At 36.1% G+C, this 17,103-nt stretch overlaps 1 protein-coding gene across 1 annotated transcript; it reads right to left on the bottom strand.

The window, feature by feature from the left end:
- Positions 1–9,278: 9,278 nt before the first annotated feature.
- LOC135782837 (uncharacterized) lies at positions 9,279–16,420 on the bottom strand. Its single transcript, XM_065293337.1, has 4 exons — positions 16,185–16,420; positions 15,985–16,004; positions 15,720–15,754; positions 9,279–9,748 (listed from the first exon to the last, which is right to left on the bottom strand). Exons 1-4 carry the CDS (start codon positions 16,223–16,225, stop codon positions 9,566–9,568), a joined length of 279 nt encoding a protein of 92 aa, XP_065149409.1. The 5' UTR covers positions 16,226–16,420; the 3' UTR covers positions 9,279–9,565.
- Between the last annotated feature and the right edge of the window lie 683 nt (positions 16,421–17,103).

Below are 17,103 nucleotides of genomic sequence, written 5' to 3'. Positions count from 1 at the left end.
GTCTCCATTTCACGTAACTTTAAGCTGCCTACCTACAACGCACTACTTGACTTAAAGCACACCTGACATGCCAACTTGAATTGCTACGTGTTTCCATGACACAGGTTTTCCTTCCGATGTCTCTGTAGAAGCTCCGGGAATTCTGAGTATAAGCTCTTCGTCCATTTTGTTTGAATGGCCCGTTTCTATTGGCCGCGCGGGTAATCGTCACAGAGCGCAGCGCAAAAGTTAAACTATTTTGAACTTTGACCGCGGCGTGAGCGCAAGCTGCGCTCCGCTGCACTCGGGCTTTGCTCGACGCAACAACAAACCTCCCTCGCGTGGCGCAAGCCATTGAAATGAATGGGTTTCATAGCGCAGCACGCACCGCGTCCTATGTGAAAGCCGCATTAGTGTGAACGTCTTGCTGCCCCGAAGAAGAAGCCTTACGACTCACCGTCGATCTAAGCCCTGCAGTGGAATTGACGCTCTGTGTCTTCCCTGCTTGCTGTGGAACGAGCCCTATGCAGCGGACAGAGTATGGGCGCTGTTGTAATAGTGAGGCCCTCTGCCCATCTGAATATCCTTCTGAGTGCGTTGTCGGCCTGCACGTCCCACGCCGAGACCACTCACACGAAGCATGGCTGTTCCATCTGTGTTGCGTGCTCCCCCTGCTGTTTCCCCTCTTGCTGAGATGGGCAAAGCAGCAGAGCTGTGAGACTAAACATGTATGCATAGACACGCACACATGGGTTCATACCCACTGTGCTCCATCTCTCTGCCACAACACAGCCATTTGTGCTCTACGCTCACAGAGTCCCACTCCACTCCCCATTTGAGCGGCGCGGTCTCATTCAGAAGCTCGGAAGAGCTAGCACACTGTTACAACGGCGCCTATACCACTTCTCCGAGCACTTCGTTGGCTTGGGTCCACCCCACGCTGAGAAAGCTCACTGTACTTGTGCTTCCTTAATGTACCTTTCGGGCCAAAACGTACCAAGGGACTGAGCCACACTGGCTCATTGCCGCTATAGTGCAGCCATTTTGTGCTCAGTGCTCACAGATCCTACGCCCCTCCCATTTCCTTGAGTGGCGCGATCTCGGTAGAGCCAACACGCTGTTATAATAGCTTTATAATAATAGCCGGCCTGGGTCTGCCTCACTTCGGTACACCTCATATGAATTTGACTGCTCTCACTGCGCTTGTGCTGCCCTGACGTTCACTCTCTAGCTGAGACTGAATCAGAGGCGGAGCCGTGACGAGCATCCACAGATACCTACGGAGCCCCACGTCTCTTCCCAGCTCGAGCGGTGCGGCCCCGCCCCAAAGAGCATAACATGCTCTTTATGCTGATTATAGTTTATGCTGAAGCCCGAATATGTCCCTTTATTTAGTCCCATCCTACATGAGGGCGCTGGATCTTGGTATATTAATTATATATTCAGTTTTTTCTGCCCTTTACTTAATGGCAATATCGTGGGGCCTCACGCCAAGCTCCTCCTCTGCATGCACAAGTCAGAGCCTGACATTAACACCATTAAGGCAGCCTGTTCTGTGAGCCACTCAGATCACCGCCTGAACGGCTGCCCATGCCATGACCAGCCATGCAGGTATACGTGATGCCTACGGCCTTATTTAACAGTATATGTCATTGTTTACCCCCCCTTTACAACGCCCCTGGATGACTCAACAATATTTATTGAAATGTATCTACACTGTTAGATGTCGCTGTAGATTTAGCAGTACATTACTGTAAAAATCCACAGTACTATACTGTATGTGTACATTACAGTACAGTACTGCAGTTCATAATGGATTCTGGGTAAATTTGTTTGAGCGGGAACATTTTACAGTATCTTTTGGTCTTGATGTAACCTTGCTGTAGCCATTGCTGTAATGTGCCAGGTGTACTTGCAATCAGAGAAAGTGCGCCAACGTGAAATCACACAGAGGGAGAGAGAGCACAACTCCTGGCTGCAGCTGAAGGAGGACGATTGATTTCTGGCAGTTCGGTAAGTTTGAAATATTTCTGTTTCATGAAAACTTAATTTTTAGTTTAAGAATGTTGTCAATAGATTGTCACAATATTGTTTTAAACGTGCAATGAGAGAGAAAAACGGTCGCCAACAAAGTTTCAATCTCCCTCAGAAAGTAAGCTAACGTTACACACAGATGTCTACCGCTGCTTTTACTCACTTTACACCTTTATTAATGAATATAGGGTTGTTTTAACTAAATTATGAGGGTTTTGGTGAGTTTATATTGTGTTGAAAGTGTGGTGACAATGAAACTATTTTTAACGAAATGGACAAAGACAACCCGCCAGCGCGGTCTTGCGGTCCCAGCATAATGGTCGTTTATCTCGGCGTTTCATCCGTTCAGTTAGCGTCAGAGAAAAGTATTAAGTTCGACTGTTTGGCAAGGCTGACTCGTGGTTGTAAACAGACAGGACTTGACACGCCGTACACATCATACTGTAGTACCGCAGTCCTCCTCCACAGAAGTGAAAACAAGAAACCTCATATTTAACTGGATACATGCATCGATTTCATCGCAGCTTTAACTTCGACCAAATATCATTCAGACCTGGGCTCATCTTAATATCAGATGAACGAAAGGGATTGCCGCGCTTATTGTTGTTGTTATTATATTACGGTATATCAGCAAAAGCAGAGAATATCTTCTCTTAAGCGTTTTACACGTCCAGTAAGTTGTCCAATACATTTTTATGGCATATTGTTTCCACCACTTCAGATGCATTACATGCAGTATATATAAGTTTCCAAAACGCATCAAATCAATGCACGAAAAGAGAATGGGCTCCGCATTTACGTACCTTTGTCTTCTCGTCTCTGTCATCTGATCCTTCATCTCTGGATGTAAAATAGTCCAATATAACATCGTGTAGGAAACTGGCATCACCAGGATTGCTCAGATTTAGGCGATCATGTTTATCTTTAAAGTGAGCAGCCCGCTAGCTACTAACTTAGTTAAAAAACTTTGCGTGAAATAGCGTGTTACACCGCAGCCGGTCCGGGTTAAACATTAGGGGCAGTCTTTTTCCTTGTCACTATAAATCGCTATTTTCTGCACTAAACGAGACATTTTCAGAGATTTTCTGTAGACAAGATGTTATAGAATAATAATAAAAAAGACTTATTTAGATATTTATATGTAATATATAATATAACAACTAATATATATATATATATATATATATATATATATATATATATATATATATATTTGTTTTACAACTGACTAAACACTTACAGAAAGGTTTTATTTGTTAGCATAGCATGATATTAGATTTAAACACTTAATACATTTTTAAATCAATCACTTTGTCTCTGCACAATGAACATTATCAAATATTATTAATGTTGTAAAATATATTGTTCATTTTTGGTTCATATTAGCTAAGGCATTACCAAATGTTAAGGAATAAATTATTGTAGTAAAGTGTTACTAAATTTTTTTTACCATTTCCTTCACAATGTCTACTTATTTCTATGGCTAACAGATTTTGTAACATTTGTCTTTTTTACAGTCTTACCATTGCTTGTAAGCTGGATTGGGTAAGATGGATCATCTTTAAAGGAACCAGGCAAGTACATGATGTACAGTTACAAGTCATGTATTTTTTTGACTGCAATATTAAATGCTTTCACGTCACATGTAAAAGTACAAAGGGAATGTGGCTAATCACTTTTTATTTGTAGTTTACCTAAGTGTCCTTGCACTTTTCAGGAGTTAAGGCAGATGTGGAGGCACAACAGGTGACACCAGACACACCCAAGCATGTATACACTCATTCACAATTCCCACACACAACACTGTAACACGACCATACACAACATGTACACAATTGTCTTAGTTTGCCATGTAGAAATATACAAACAGAAATATTCAGACTTTGGTTTTTAAGAAATTTAATTTAATAATTGTATTTATTTAGCAGAGGTGTCCCTGGACTTTATTGACAAAAGATTTTGTTTTCAGAATAAAAAGTTGTGTCCAAATCAGTAACAATTGTACTTTCTGTTCAGGACATTCAATCATGACAGGATCCAGGTGGATGCTGTCCATTGAGGAAAGAGTTTGTTCCGAGGTAAGTGAATCTTCTGTATTTTAATGTAATTAGGTGTGGAACAGTAGAATAAGAGCAAAAGGTTTCAGAATAGGAGTAAATTCAAGGCTGAGTTTAGTTTTTTAAGAATCTTTTTCTATCTTATATTTGTTGACTTAATGTTTATGATATTTCTAACAGGTTTCTGAATATAATTAATTCCAAAGATGGGAAAAGTGCACATCCAGACAAGGAGCAAGCAAAAAGACAAGGAACTTGGTGCAGAGAAAAGCTGTGGCCATTAACCCCTGTGAACAGCTTCATGCAGTCCCTGATTGAGTTCGAATGGACGACTTCAAAGTAAAGGCCACTGTGGTCTGTCTGCCACAGTTTAATTTTTAATTTATTTTTAGTGTTCAATGAAATTCAAGTAGAATATTTAAAACTATGGGCCAGTGTTGTTTTTACCACAGTGAAATGTTACCTTTTAGTCGATGATGGACTTTAAACTGAAAACTTCAAACTATGGACCAGTGTTCTATTTGCCAGAGTTAAATATGTTACAGCAGGGGTCTCCAAACTTGTTTATACTTGTTGATTTTATTTTATTTAACTTGTTTATATGTTTATTATTGTTTAAAATCTTGTTTTAAATATGTTTGTTTCAATTAAATGTTTTTTTAAATAAAATTTTGATACATACATTGCTTGGATTGCCTTTTAATTCATTATGTTTTAATGTAGCATTTTTACCATATTAATAACTATATATTTAAACCTAAATATCTAGCTATTATATATAATATTATTGTATTAACTGTAATAAGTAATAAATAGTATTTATGGGTCAATATAGACATTACAGTAAATTACTGTAAAAATAGACTACTGTAATAAAATATTGTAAAATTACAGTACAGTACTGCTTTGTAACTATACAGTACTAGTTTGTGTACTGTAAAATGGTATTACAGTACAGTACTGTAAAACCAAAATACAGTAACTTACTGGCAACCGTGCTGCCAGTACCGTACTGTAAAAATACAGGGAAATCGTTAACAGTGTAGATATCACCATAATTGCGCAATTGTATACAGATTAAAAATATGATTAAAGAGTGTGGTGTTTATTTTCATAAATCAGTATACAGCAACAGTGGCGCAGTGATACTTATGTAATGCGGTCTGAACTGTGGGTTTACCGGGGTATTTTATCACGGCTTAGAACGCGTTTCAACCAATCAGAATGAAGAACGAGAACTGCCCATTTTATAATAGCACTTTTAGGAGAACTTCGACTAATAATGAGAGGGAGAGTTTTACTGCACCAAGTCGAAGTACTCCCAAAAGTGCTATTCCGCCATACATTATAGTTACTCTTTTTAACCCGCTTTTAAAAGGCCACATTTTATTTTGTGCAACCAATTTGGTTTGACAAAAGGATGGAGTATCCCTTTTAAGCACTTCAGTCCGTTATATGCACGGCGTTATGGGAAAATGTTCCACCATAGCTACTGAAGCAATGCGAAGTGAACCATATTGAAAAGGAACGATAGGGTTACTCACGTAACTGGTTCCCTGAAATAATGGAAACAAGCATTGCGTAGCTTGCAGTGCTTAAAACGTCACACAGCGAATGTTAGACTGCGCGCTTCAGTCGAATAATGGTAAGCTATAGCGTTCTCTCCAGACTTAAGCCCCGCCACTTTTGCGGACTCTTATGCCATTTGTCTGTAATTTTACAGCCATTAAAAGGCTTCAATCGCAGAGTAAACAGGAGTTTCTCTACTGACGCAATGCTCGTTCCCGTTATTTCAGGGAACCAGGGTTACATGAGTAAACTTATTGTTTTCTTTACTTTACAAGTTACTTAAACTTTAATAAAATAAAATTTTATTTACACCTGTGTCGTTAACAGAATGCAGAAGACATACTCACCTTAACGTTTTCTATAAATCCCTTATCCTGCCTAATTAAAACATAAACATTGCAAATAACATCAGAATTAACTATTACTTTATGTACACATATCCTAAAACTAAATATTGTGTGACTGATACGCTGTAAAGCAGGTGAATTTACATCATGATTTTTGAATGTACTGTAAGTCAAAGATGCCCTCTGCCGGTTGACCAAGATGGCCAAGATGGTGAAAGATGGTGAAAAGATAAACAAGGAGAGAAAAAAACTAAAAGACAGAACCACAACAACTACAAAAAAAATTAAATAAACATTTCTTAGTGAAGCCATTTTAGGCACCATATGGGTTAAAGTTTTCTGTAAAATTGTACTCCGCTCTCCCCTAAACTATTTTTTGCACTATTGTCTATAATTTTGGTTAAGCAAGGCTGTAAACAAAATAACTTTTTGTGTAAAAAACAAAACAACAACCAATGTCTCCAGAATTGAGGTGATCTGTCTTTCATTGTCATTCTGGTTATTTTTGGAAAAGTTTTAGTTTCAGTTTTAGTTAACAATATGAACCTAATGTTAGTTTAACACAGAGAATTTAGCTGCATGAATCTTATTCTCAAATATTTCTAAGTTGGTATTTAAGGATAGATAATAGTCTTGACACAATATGGAGATTTTTTTTGTGTGCGTGTTTGTATATCTGAAACCCCCCTTGTTAGTATGTCAGTGATCTCCAACACTGCAAAGGGAAACTCCCTTGTGCTGGTTTAAGTGATTCTTTAATTCTGAAGTATATATGCACATCTATATTTTTTATTTCTTTTTTATTATTTAGGCAAGATAAAGCATATTAATTGATACAAATCAAGGTATTTAAAAAAATCTTTAAAACCACAATAATGGCTAAAGATACATAACAATTTAAAATAAAAAGAAGTATAAGTAAAACTAAAATGTATAGAAATAGAACAAAATCCGAAATAAGTGCAGTTAGTACTCAGTTAGGCATACATTTAAAACAGTAATGTGTTTTAGTATGTAAATGCATTTAATATAATTACCATTTCCCATATGCACTATTAAAAAAGGCATCTCTAGTGACTTTTATCACATGAGTAAGGTGTAAGTATAAAAATTATTCTCACCTTTTAAATGCCGTTTTTGGATTAAATTTTCTAAAAGAGTATAATGGACACAACAATAAAAAAAGATGAGGTCCAGTGATGCTGCTGCAGTCTCCCAGTGTTTTAACCTTCAGCATCTGTCATAGTTTCACTTTTTATATATACTGCACCACAGCACAACATGAACCAATCAGGGTCTGAATCTTAAAAAATACATAAAAATTCCCATGGGACTTTTTCCCTGAGTCCATGAGTCATGGGAAGAGTCTCTTAATCTAATTATGAGATCAGGAGCATCAGCCGGCGTCAAGGGGGGGCATTCGCGGGTCGTGCCCCCCAAACGGGTTGTTGTGCCCCCTACACAGTTTTTTATTAATTTAATATATATCAAGAATAATTAAAATAAATTAAACATTGAATGTTTCATGACTTTCAATGTCATCAAATGAGGAAAATATAGTGAGGACTTTGTAAACTGAAAAACTAAGCAGAGGAAGAAGATCCACAGTTTAAGATTAATGTTAAATAATTGTGTTGTTTTTCACTTGTATTGAAATTGTTATTTTTTAGTTAAAACCTTTAAAACCCGTTTTCTTTTAGTCATGGAAGTAAAACAGCAGGCTTTTAATTGCTTAAAATGTATGGCTATCCAATATCATCAAAAAAATAATTTACAAGTATGTAAGAAAAGGTTTGTACTTTAAAAATACTTTATTTGTAACAAACAGGAGATAAAGAATTTACAAACGGCTGTCCGCATGTTTCAGCACTTGGACAGCGTCAGTTTTTTTAAGCATTACTTAAAAATGTTTCTCATCTCACCATATCCACAGGTACAGACTCATCATATACAATAAATCCGTGAGGTAGCATTAAAAAAAACATTTAAAAACAGATGCATTTGTTTTAAGGAAAGCATTTATTTATTTACCAGGCTGCAGGTGAAGCAGCTCTTTGTGCCTTCTAACGTCTCATAATTAATCCTCATTTATGTCCAAGAGACTCAGTAATAATCTTTTACATTCAATCCTTTAATCTTTCATATTTAAAAGTGTTTTTGTGCTGCTGCGCATTCATGTGTTAAGCAAACCCGCATTGTCGTCCCGTTTATAGGCGTATATTACTAATGCGCTCCTTAAATAACAAAAAAAAAACATATTGCGCCATTGACTTTAGACTTTAGATCAGGTTTTTGTTGGTCAATGGCGTAGTCTATTTTAGTTGCCTCAAAATAGCAACACACCAACAATGTGCCTGAACACACCTCGTTTTCAGACCAGAACGCCCATGGGCGCAAAAGGGGGCGCAAATGCATTTGCTATTTGAACAACGTGGCGCTAAACGTGAAAATGATAATTGCGCAGGGTTGAAACTAACAAAAGACACTTGCGTCGCGCATTGCGCTGCATTGCGCCACATTGCGCCGGGTGTAAGATAGAGCCCATTAAGTGTTATGCTTGGGACCAGGAAATAAGATATAGCCTATTAATTATCTATGACTAACAAAACATTACATGAAACCTTACATAATGAAACAAAACAATGTCATCAAACGCAACATTTATAAGACTTAATTACCTTATCCGTCAACATTATTTCTCGTTCCTGTCTGATTTTTGGCCATCAGCGATTGACTTAAAGACAACAAATCCCATAGTTCCACACTGCTTCAGAGCGTCATTAATCTACGTCATTGTTATTGTTTTGGCGCCCGCTAGCCGCAAATTCTACATATTACACCTTTAACTTGTACAACTTGAAACATGAAAATGTATAAAATGTAAAAGATAAATAAGTGCTGTAAAAGTATTACAGTATATTGAATTGCAACTAATAAAAATGAACTGATGTACTATAAAAACAACACAAAAAATATAATATAATAAAATGAGTCACTTTCAATCCATTGCATATTTGGTTGAATGCATTTCTAACTAAAGCTTAGATAAAATATAATGTGATCAAATATGAATATATATATTAAAAATAGCTGAAAACAAAAGCCCCTCTATATAATTCTGAAACAGAAAGTGTCCTGGATGTGAGCGGCTCTGAAGGATTTTCCAGCACAACGCATTGTAGTTTCCTGTAACTGTACAGTCATTCATTCTTTTGTGAATCCTTCTGTGAACTACAATGTACAATGTAATCCTAACACATACATAAAATAACAGAGTACAAAAACACAGGGCACAGTTTTCACAATATTCATTTTATTCACTGTACACATTGGCGAAGTTATTTAACATATTTTAAGTGCCCTGATATATCAAAATATACAAAAGTGTTTGACTAAATCTCAATGTGGTATAGATGCAGCGACATATTTAAATAACAACGTAACCTGCAAATGGTAAGAAATGCAAAATCGACAAATAAATATAAAACAGCTTAAAGTCATTAAAACCTTTACAAAGGTCTTTACGGTTTGGTTGATGTACTTTATCTCAGATTGTCCATCCAGCAGATTGCAGTGACTTCAGGCCATGAGCACATAATCATCTGAACAGTCCTCATTGCTTTTGTGTCTGTCTTTTGTCTTATCAGGCATCTTTACAATTGCATAATCACAATCATTTTCCTCCACGTCTCTCTGTTGTTTTTCTGATTTGGGATTGTTGTGGTCAATTGATGCATATAGGATGTCTTCATTACCCGATGTCTGTGAGTTGAAGAGAAAAACAATTCAAATGTGAATTATATCAGACATTTGTATTACATGAACTGGCATGAACATTTGGTTTAGGTTACATTAGTCTTAGTTCCATGAGGCCATAGCAATGATTCTCATAAGGTGTTGTACAACAATGGTGTATTGTCACAGAAGCGGCACTGTGAATTTCTGCATGATTCAGACTCTTGAGCATGTTCTATTTCAGTGGTTCTTAACGTTATTCCTGGAGGCCCACTGCCCTGCATGTTTTGTATGTCTCTTTTATCTGGCAGACTCAGTTCAGTTCATTGAGATCTCTTCTAATGAGCTGATGATTTGAATCAGGTGTGTTAAATAAGGGAGACATACAAAATGTGCAGGGCAGTGGGCCTCCAGGAATAACGTTAAGAACCACTGTTCTATTTAACCATTCATTTACATTTGCTAGTTTTTTTTTTCTTTGGCTTTAGTGGTTAAAAATCTAGGCTGAAAACTGTGTTATAATCATGACTGATCCATTATTCTCACTGTGCCATATATAGCCTAATCTATAACGGTACTATTCTGTCTTGCAGTAGTTGTACTGCAAGAAGATTTTTTTTAAAGTGAATTGACCGTCAAGTGTGGTAACCCATACTCGATATGTAACTTCAGCATTTAACCCATCTCAGTGGCTAGTAAACACAAACACACACAGAGCAGCGTTAGCCATTCAGTGCAGTGCTCGGGGAGCAACTGGAGGAAAGGTCCTTGATCAAGAGCACCTTAGTCACTTCCTGCCAGTCGTGAGAATCAAACTAATGACCCTTCGGAAGAACCCATGAAAAATCTGAATCCATCGTGTCTAAAAGACCTTCAGCTTATTGGTTCAACTGTGTGTCAGTTCATACATTTACAGCAATTTAACTTTAGTATAAAAGCAATTTCTATTGCTACATCAAATTGCAACATAAATCTTTCATGAATGAAGCTATCAATCCATTCAAATACACAACCAAAGAATCATGTAAGTCACCAATTTATGCATTACAGTATATACACTGTCAGAACAAAAATGGTAAAAAATCTACCAAGCTGTCAATGTAATAATCCACTGAGAGGTGAGCGTAAAGAGACCAGAGTGCAGTTTAATCAAACATAAAATAAGAACAAGAACAAACTAAGGCATGACATGACAGAAAAACTCGCTACAGCAGAACATCACATTAACATAACGTTAAACAAAGCTTGACAAAGATAATAGGAACATGAGGGCTATATATATATATACAGGTAAAGAACCAATCAGAACATGACACATCAGGGAATAAGGAAACAAGAGACACACATGGCAGTGAACACTTTCAAAATAAAAAACATGAACAATGAACAGAACAATGAACACATGACAGAATCGTGACAGTCACTGGGCCAGTACCCTTTAAAAAGGTCCTTATATGTACACATTTGGTACCAATATGTACCTGTGAGGAACTAACATGAACTCTTTAGGTGCACTCAAGGAGTACTTTGATAAAGGGTACCAACACAGCTAGGGACCATTTTTTGACATTTTGTCTGACAGTGTATGATCGACATCCTTAAGAAAGAAATGTATAATAGGGTTGTTGCGGTGAAAGAATTTTCCCACCGGTTAATCAGCGCGTGACAAACCCGGTGATATACCGGTTTCACCGGGTGGGAGGGGCTTATAAATGCACATGCAGACGTGCGCATTTTACTTTCACTTTTGAATTAGAATTAAATGCAACTGTTGTTTAAATGCAGTGCTTGCGTACGCTGCGTTAAATCGTTTATGAATTTGGGTGCAATCGCGAGTGCAACAGCTGGTTTAAGTGCTTGAGTCAATGTGCGCAGGTACTTCTGACAGAAACCACCAGTCCCAAGCAGATCAACCGGCTATTCCTCCATAAAGCGCTGCTTGAATGATGGGTTTATTATTATTCTTAATGAAAAACACAACAACAAAACAATCTCACTTATATTTAACATCATATATGTATGTTATAACAAAACCGAGTAAGCACGCGGCTTCTGCCATGATCGTCTGGTCAATAAGCTCGCCGCAGTCTGACAGGAATAAATCAAATCTGACACCTGCTGCTTTGTGACGTGACGCGTGTTGAGCTCCGCTGAATTCAGGCAGCAGACACATTCAGTTGTAAGTGTTTGCTCTCTCTAACGAAACTAAATGATTTAATTACAAGAAAATATCAAAACGATGGTGAAAGACGGTGTCGCGGTGGGCAAGTGATCTAACCGGTGAGAGGCTGAAGCACCGGTAACCACCGTTTCACCGACTATCGCAACAAGCCTAATGTATAATATTTAGTTGTATAGGATTTATATTTTTAAACGTATTGGTTTAATAAAATCTTTGTTTAACATTTACTGCCAGACTGTCCTCCAATAATAATGATCTCATAGGTCGTTTGTGCAAGCACGTTATTATGACCTTAAGTTATGTATTAAGGGAATAGTGCCCTCTTTTGCAAATATGGGTAACACTTTAGAATACTGTATCATACTTACTGTATAACTAATAAGGAATTACTGCAGAATTAATCGTTAGTTCTTTATTAACACTCAAGTCACTATTATTAACTACTAAGGAATATGTGTTAATTAATCAGTATGTCATAGCGGTTTTTAATTATGTTAAGTAACTATTAGTTAATCAGTAACTAATCAATTCAGTCATGCCTCCTGAAGAACTACGATTAAGTAACTACTAATTCTGCTTCAGGAGGAATAACTATTTAGTAACTATTAATGAACAGTGATGCTCAGTATCAGGTTATGGCATGTCTTCTTTACTACTAATGTTAGTTGATTTACTTAGATGGAGCCATGACCTGCCAATACCTCAGGTACGTTTATGGCCTTATATATTTTGTGTGATATTTCACATCACTATTATAAAGTGATGACAAAGAATTCTGTATTTAAGGAAATTATAAAATAATTACTTTGAACCCATTGAAAATTAATGTAGAACTACCACATCATTATCAAGGAATTACTAAGAACCTGGAACAGTATTCTAAAGTGAAAACAATGGGAACCCATTGACAATTAAGAATTACCACATAATTCTCAAATAATTACCCACTATTTACCATTTGCACCTGATCCTGCGTGCAGCAGCATTAAATGTTATGTTTCGACGCGCAGAATCAGGTGCAAATGAGTTAATTAATAAAGTAATTATTTGAGAATTATGTGGTAATTCTACAATAATTATCAAAGGGTTCCCATTGTTTTCACTTTAGAATACTGTTCCAGGTTCTTAGTAATTCCTTGATAATGATGTGGTAATTCTTTATTAATTATCAATGGGTTCATCGTAATTCTTTGAGAATGATGTGGTAATTCTGTGATGATTGCCTTGAATACAGAATTCAATTGTCATCACTTTATAATAGTGATTTATTAAATATCTTGATTAAAAACACACACAAAATATATATATGGCCATAAACATAGGCTACCTGAGGTATTGGCAGGTCATGGCTCCATCCTGATTTTCTGGTTGCAATGCAGACAACACTTGAATAAAAAAAAAACACTCAAGCGCCATCCACGGAAATTGTCCAGCACAAGGAAAAACAAGAGGAATTCACAATTCTTTTTAAAAACATAACGTTAAATGAATAAACATTTATTGCAGCTTTGAGATGCAACTTTCTTGTACTTTTACAGTTCATTAATGTGGTATCTGTGTTTGGTTTAAGTGTCGACAGCACATTGTTAAAATGACAGCGCGATGCACCTCTCCGCTGACAGTTGGTAACCACCAGTCCCATCTCAAAGTGGGAGATATTACAAAACTCACAGATATTACATGTGTGCGCTCAAACTTTAACCTGAATGTGATCAGTATAGTAGGCATAAATCTAAGTAAATCAACTAACATTAGTAGTAAAGAAGACATGCCATAACCTGATACTGAGCATCACAGTTCATTAATAGTTACTTAATAGTTATTCCTCCTGAAGCGGAATTAGTAGTTACTTAATCGTAGTTCTTCAGGAGGCATGACTGAATTGATTAGTTACTGATTAACTAATAGTTACTTAACATAATTAAAAACCGCTATGGCATACTGATTAGTTAACACATATTCCTTAGTAGTTAATAGTAGTGACTTGAGTGTTAATGAAGAACTAACGATTAATTCTGCAGTAATTCCTTATTAGTTATACAGTAAGTAAGATACAGTATTCTAAAGTGTTACCCAAATATGTTATACAACCTGGGGTTACGTTTTAAGTATTTTTTGCGTTATAAGTCAGAATATACAAATTTTATTCATTTGAAAACGTTAAAATGGTTTCATAAACATTTATGATTTAAAAGATATTTAGGAGCATCTAACCCCAACCTTACCCCCAACCCAATCGCTTCTCAACCAAAAGTAAAGGTACAGTCACAGTATAACAGTATTACAAACAATTTGCGTTGCAAACGTTGCGAACTGAAGCCAAATGATTACTTTATATGAACATCAATGCACAGTCAGATCTCATTCACACATAAACGGGAACATTAGAGCATGACGCAATCTGCCACAAGAGACAAAAGCGCTTGGACACGAGACACACGAGAGCCAATGGTATCATCACTTCTTTGAACGAGTACACCAGATCATGATATTTACAGCGGATTGTCATAACTTTTGCATCTTTTCTTCAAATAAATAGATCGTTTGACCTTGGTACCCTTGGAATATTTTAAGTACTTTTTGAAAACAAGTTGTGACTGATTTGTATTCTGTGTTTATATCATATTATGAATAAATGGGTATGTTATTTGCCCTAGATGCCTGATTAATGTGTAATAAAATACAATTAATCCTGGTGGTTTAATTGAAAATCATATTCCAGTAAAAGTCATAATAGCAAAATTATTCTCCAAAATATAATGTTTTACTCTAATATATTAAGTTTCACGTGCTGCCAGTAAAGGCGCTAATTTAGTAAACGCTTCTGTTGGTCGTATTTGGTGAAATGGACAAACGACCACAGCAATCGTATGGGTTGGAGGACATGTTTCTTACTGTGCATATCTGTAGTTAATGCACCTGTCTGTGTATTCTTGTACAGTAAAGTATCTGAAGCATTTTGTGTAAACTTGACATTTCCAACCCTGTGTTATCTAACGCTTCATTGATATCTTATTATAGTATCATCCTGACATTTAAACAAACAGGCTACTGTGACTAAATACAGTTTGTCATTTGCATATTGCATTCAACAGACTTATTCATAGCAGATTTGATGCCATAAAATGCAAAACAAGCAAACACATAAAATGCTGTTGAGTCACCAGTTTAGGCGGAAGATCAAGAACAACCATGATAAAGTTTACACATTATATAACATATTTAAATTAGGGCCCAAAGACACAAAGCTGATTATACTCATTAATTTAATCATCTTTGTTAAGCCTTTATTTTGTATTGTCTTCATTTTGACAATGCAAAGGTAATTTCTTTAATTCTAGGGAACACATATACTGACAAATAGATTGATTGAATGCAATGTAAGTTGCTTTGGATAAAGCCGTAACCAAATGTTTGCAAATAAAGAAGAAAGTCTCATTTTAACAGACAATCTGATAAATACAGATAAAGTGGTTACACTTTATTTTAAGGTGTAACTGTTATTTTAAACATTTAATTATTGAATAATAATGATTTACAACATGTAGGGTTTGGTTTATGGTTAACTGCATGAAATAACACATCATTTATGTTATTAGTAATTTAGCAGTTAATACAATTTGTAGTGTAATTGCATACTATAAAGGATGCTGGGTTATTTTCAACCCAACATTTGATCAGAAAGAGACAAATTCGGCCGTCACCCAACGGCCAGCATTTTTTCGAGTGTAATGTGTGGTAAAATAAGGTGTAACCAAAAAAATCACAATGATAAATCTCTCTTTAATGTGACTGTTTAGCAGAATACCTTCTTACCTTTTTGTTTGTGTCACTCTGGTCCTCATTATCAGCTAGATAAAATAAACAGAACAGAGCATTACTGAATGGAAATAAACAATGTAAGGAACTATTCATATTCAATAAGTTACAGAAGTGTGTGCATGAAAAGAGAAAAACTGTCCAAGTGTGACATGAACATTGACAAGACAAATGAATTAAAAAGAAAGTTATACAGTCATAAAAAATGCATTCACGCTTTTCACAAATCTTTCAATGTTTATAAACAAAATAATTATCTTACCAGTTTCCTCTTTCATTTTGCTGAAGAAAAAAAGATGTCATTTAAATCATAGAAAGCACACATAATTAACCATTTTATACATTTAAAATCCACTATTACTGATCAGGACATATGACAACATATGTATACATACATAGAGGTGCATACATGCACATATACAGACAAATAGATTATTGTTTGATTATGTCTCCAGTACGTACCTTTTCTCTGTAGATGAGCATCGCGTTAAACAATTTCCCATAATTTCAACAAGATTTAAATTGTTTGTCTGTGAAGAAAATCTTAGACCTATATTCACAGATTATAGTGTAGTTCTGTACGATGCTGAACACAAGGTTTTAAACCTGTCTATCAGACTGTAAGACACAAGCCTACAGATGCAGAAGAGGATAAAGTTCAATGTTCAGCCGAACAACAGTGAGCTTGTATTTCGTCTGTATTTCCTGTATTCTGTGGTTTTCATTTGCCTCTTAGTGCATGCTAATTTTAATGCATGTGCTTGTGCATAACCCCTATTTGCCTTATGTTCTGCTTACTATTCTAGGTTTGTTTTGAGTAATTCCTCGACAGCTATATGATCGGTCCTACTGGTTTTGTTAACATACATCTCATTTTTGTTTCAGCACACATTCATTTCCTATGTTTTATATGAGATTTTTACATGATTTATGTGCAAACATCTACCATATCTACCAGGAAAACGTTGCAGAGATGCAGAGATAACATCTTTCTAAAAATAATATATGTGCTTATGTTTACTTCTGCTTTATAAAGCACACTAACAACACATATATTTCAGACATTATGCTGTTGGAAAACAAGTTATGCCGTTCTGAAGTAGACCACAGTCAGTAACTGAAAAGTTAGTAAAGAGTTACTCAAATGTTTGACGCATGTTCTGACTAATTTACTGTAGGGCTCTGGCAGTTTCTGCTCGTGGGGCAGGAAGTTGAGCATTTCCTTCAAGACCACAAACATTACTCTTCCATCATGTTTCTTGATAGGTTGTCTATGTTAGGCTAAAATTTTAAATGTTATTGACAATCTAATGCTGGAATCCAAGTATGTATTGTGTGACAATAGCAAATATTAAAATGATTTGGCATTGACTTCATTAGT

The sequence above is a fragment of the Paramisgurnus dabryanus genome, chromosome 15, assembly GCF_030506205.2.
Source record: "Paramisgurnus dabryanus chromosome 15, PD_genome_1.1, whole genome shotgun sequence".
NCBI lineage: Eukaryota > Metazoa > Chordata > Actinopteri > Cypriniformes > Cobitidae > Paramisgurnus > Paramisgurnus dabryanus.
Note: the sequence above shows the minus strand (reverse complement) of the source record. Positions and strands in the feature narration are given on the sequence as shown.

Coding starts and splice junctions, on each gene's coding strand:
- LOC135782837 (XM_065293337.1), bottom strand. CDS start 16,225: ATGGGAAATTGTTTAACGCGATGCTCATCTACAGAGAAAAG. Junction 16,005..16,184: donor TGCTCATCTACAGAGAAAAG/GTACGTACTGGA, acceptor TTTTTTCTTCAG/CAAAATGAAAGAGGAAACTG. Junction 9,749..15,719: donor AGAGTGACACAAACAAAAAG/GTAAGAAGGTAT, acceptor TTCAACTCACAG/ACATCGGGTAATGAAGACAT.